The sequence below is a fragment of the Emiliania huxleyi genome (assembly GCF_000372725.1).
Source record: "Emiliania huxleyi CCMP1516 unplaced genomic scaffold EMIHUscaffold_11247, whole genome shotgun sequence".
Classification (NCBI taxonomy): Eukaryota; Haptophyta; order Isochrysidales; family Noelaerhabdaceae; genus Emiliania; species Emiliania huxleyi.
This window is the reverse complement of record NW_005201644.1, coordinates 1-1,033: the sequence shown is the minus strand read 5'-3', so window position 1 is coordinate 1,033 and position 1,033 is coordinate 1. Positions and strand designations below refer to the sequence as shown.

At 64.5% G+C, this 1,033-nt stretch overlaps 1 protein-coding gene across 1 annotated transcript; it reads left to right on the top strand.

Annotated features, from left to right (window-relative positions):
* Positions 1 to 443: 443 nt before the first annotated feature.
* Positions 444 to 1,025, top strand: EMIHUDRAFT_260541 (hypothetical protein; the record flags this gene model as incomplete). The annotated part of the gene is made up of 1 exon (XM_005791477.1): positions 444 to 1,025. A coding segment is annotated over one exon (582 nt), but the record flags the coding sequence as incomplete, so codon positions are not given.
* Between the last annotated feature and the right edge of the window lie 8 nt (positions 1,026 to 1,033).

The window sequence follows — 1,033 nt, the reverse complement described above, 5'->3', positions numbered from 1 at the left end:
GGTGATAATTCGATGGCAGCCAATGGCAGCCGTCCCGCGAGGCCGGGGGCGGCAAGCGCGCAGCCATTTGTGCGTGTGGCGGGGGCGGCGGACGGCTGCCATCGAATTATCACCAGCCATGCTCCGGAGGATGGCTGCACTGACTGTGCCCCAGCCATAGTAGATGGCTGAACTGGCTTTGGCCCAGCCATCTTACCCAAGATGGCTGCGATGTAGCCAGCTCAGCCATGAGGGCCCGCCCCGGGGCGTGCGGTATGGCTGCAGTAGTGCGTCTCCAGCCATCCCTACTCAGGATGGCTGCCCTGTGTGTATTGCAGCCATCGGCCTGGAGGCTATGGCTGCGCTGTAGCTAGCTCAGCCATCCTTAGGTAAGATGGCTGTGAAGGAGCCAGCACAGCCATTCTGGTGTCACATTCCGAGGTTAGCCGGTCCGGACGCGTCCCATGTCGTCATTGTCGATCCTTCCCAGCCTCTCCGCCGGCCGTGCTGTTTTGCCCGCGGCCGCGCGGCTACTTCCGCTGGCGTCACGACTCGCATCTACGGGCGTGCTTCGCCGCGCCACTACGTCGGCGCCACGCAATATTTCAACCACCTCAGGCTCCTCCGGCCGGACCACTCGGGCCGGCGCTGGCGCCCTCTCGACCGGTGCGCCGTCATTCGGCGGTGGCTATCGCGGCGGCCGGTGCAACTTCTCGTCCGGCTCCTCGTCATCCTCCTTTGGCGGCAGCATCCCAAACATCTCCGACATTCCGGCGCCGTCGGCCTCGCTCGTCGCCGCGGCTGTCGTCGGCGCCTCCGCTCTCTACCTGGCCAAGCGGGCGGTGCTGATGACGGACGCCGGAGTTACGTACGTCGTCCAGAACAATCTGACCGGCCAGCTTGACGTGCACACAGAGCCAGGCATCCACTACATAGTGCCCTTCTTCTCCACGGTGACGGACTACAAGCAAGTCATCACGTCGACATTCGAGGCTGACGAGGCCGTCATCGCCCCGCTCGCCGACACGTACGTCGGGATGATCCCCGTCACCTT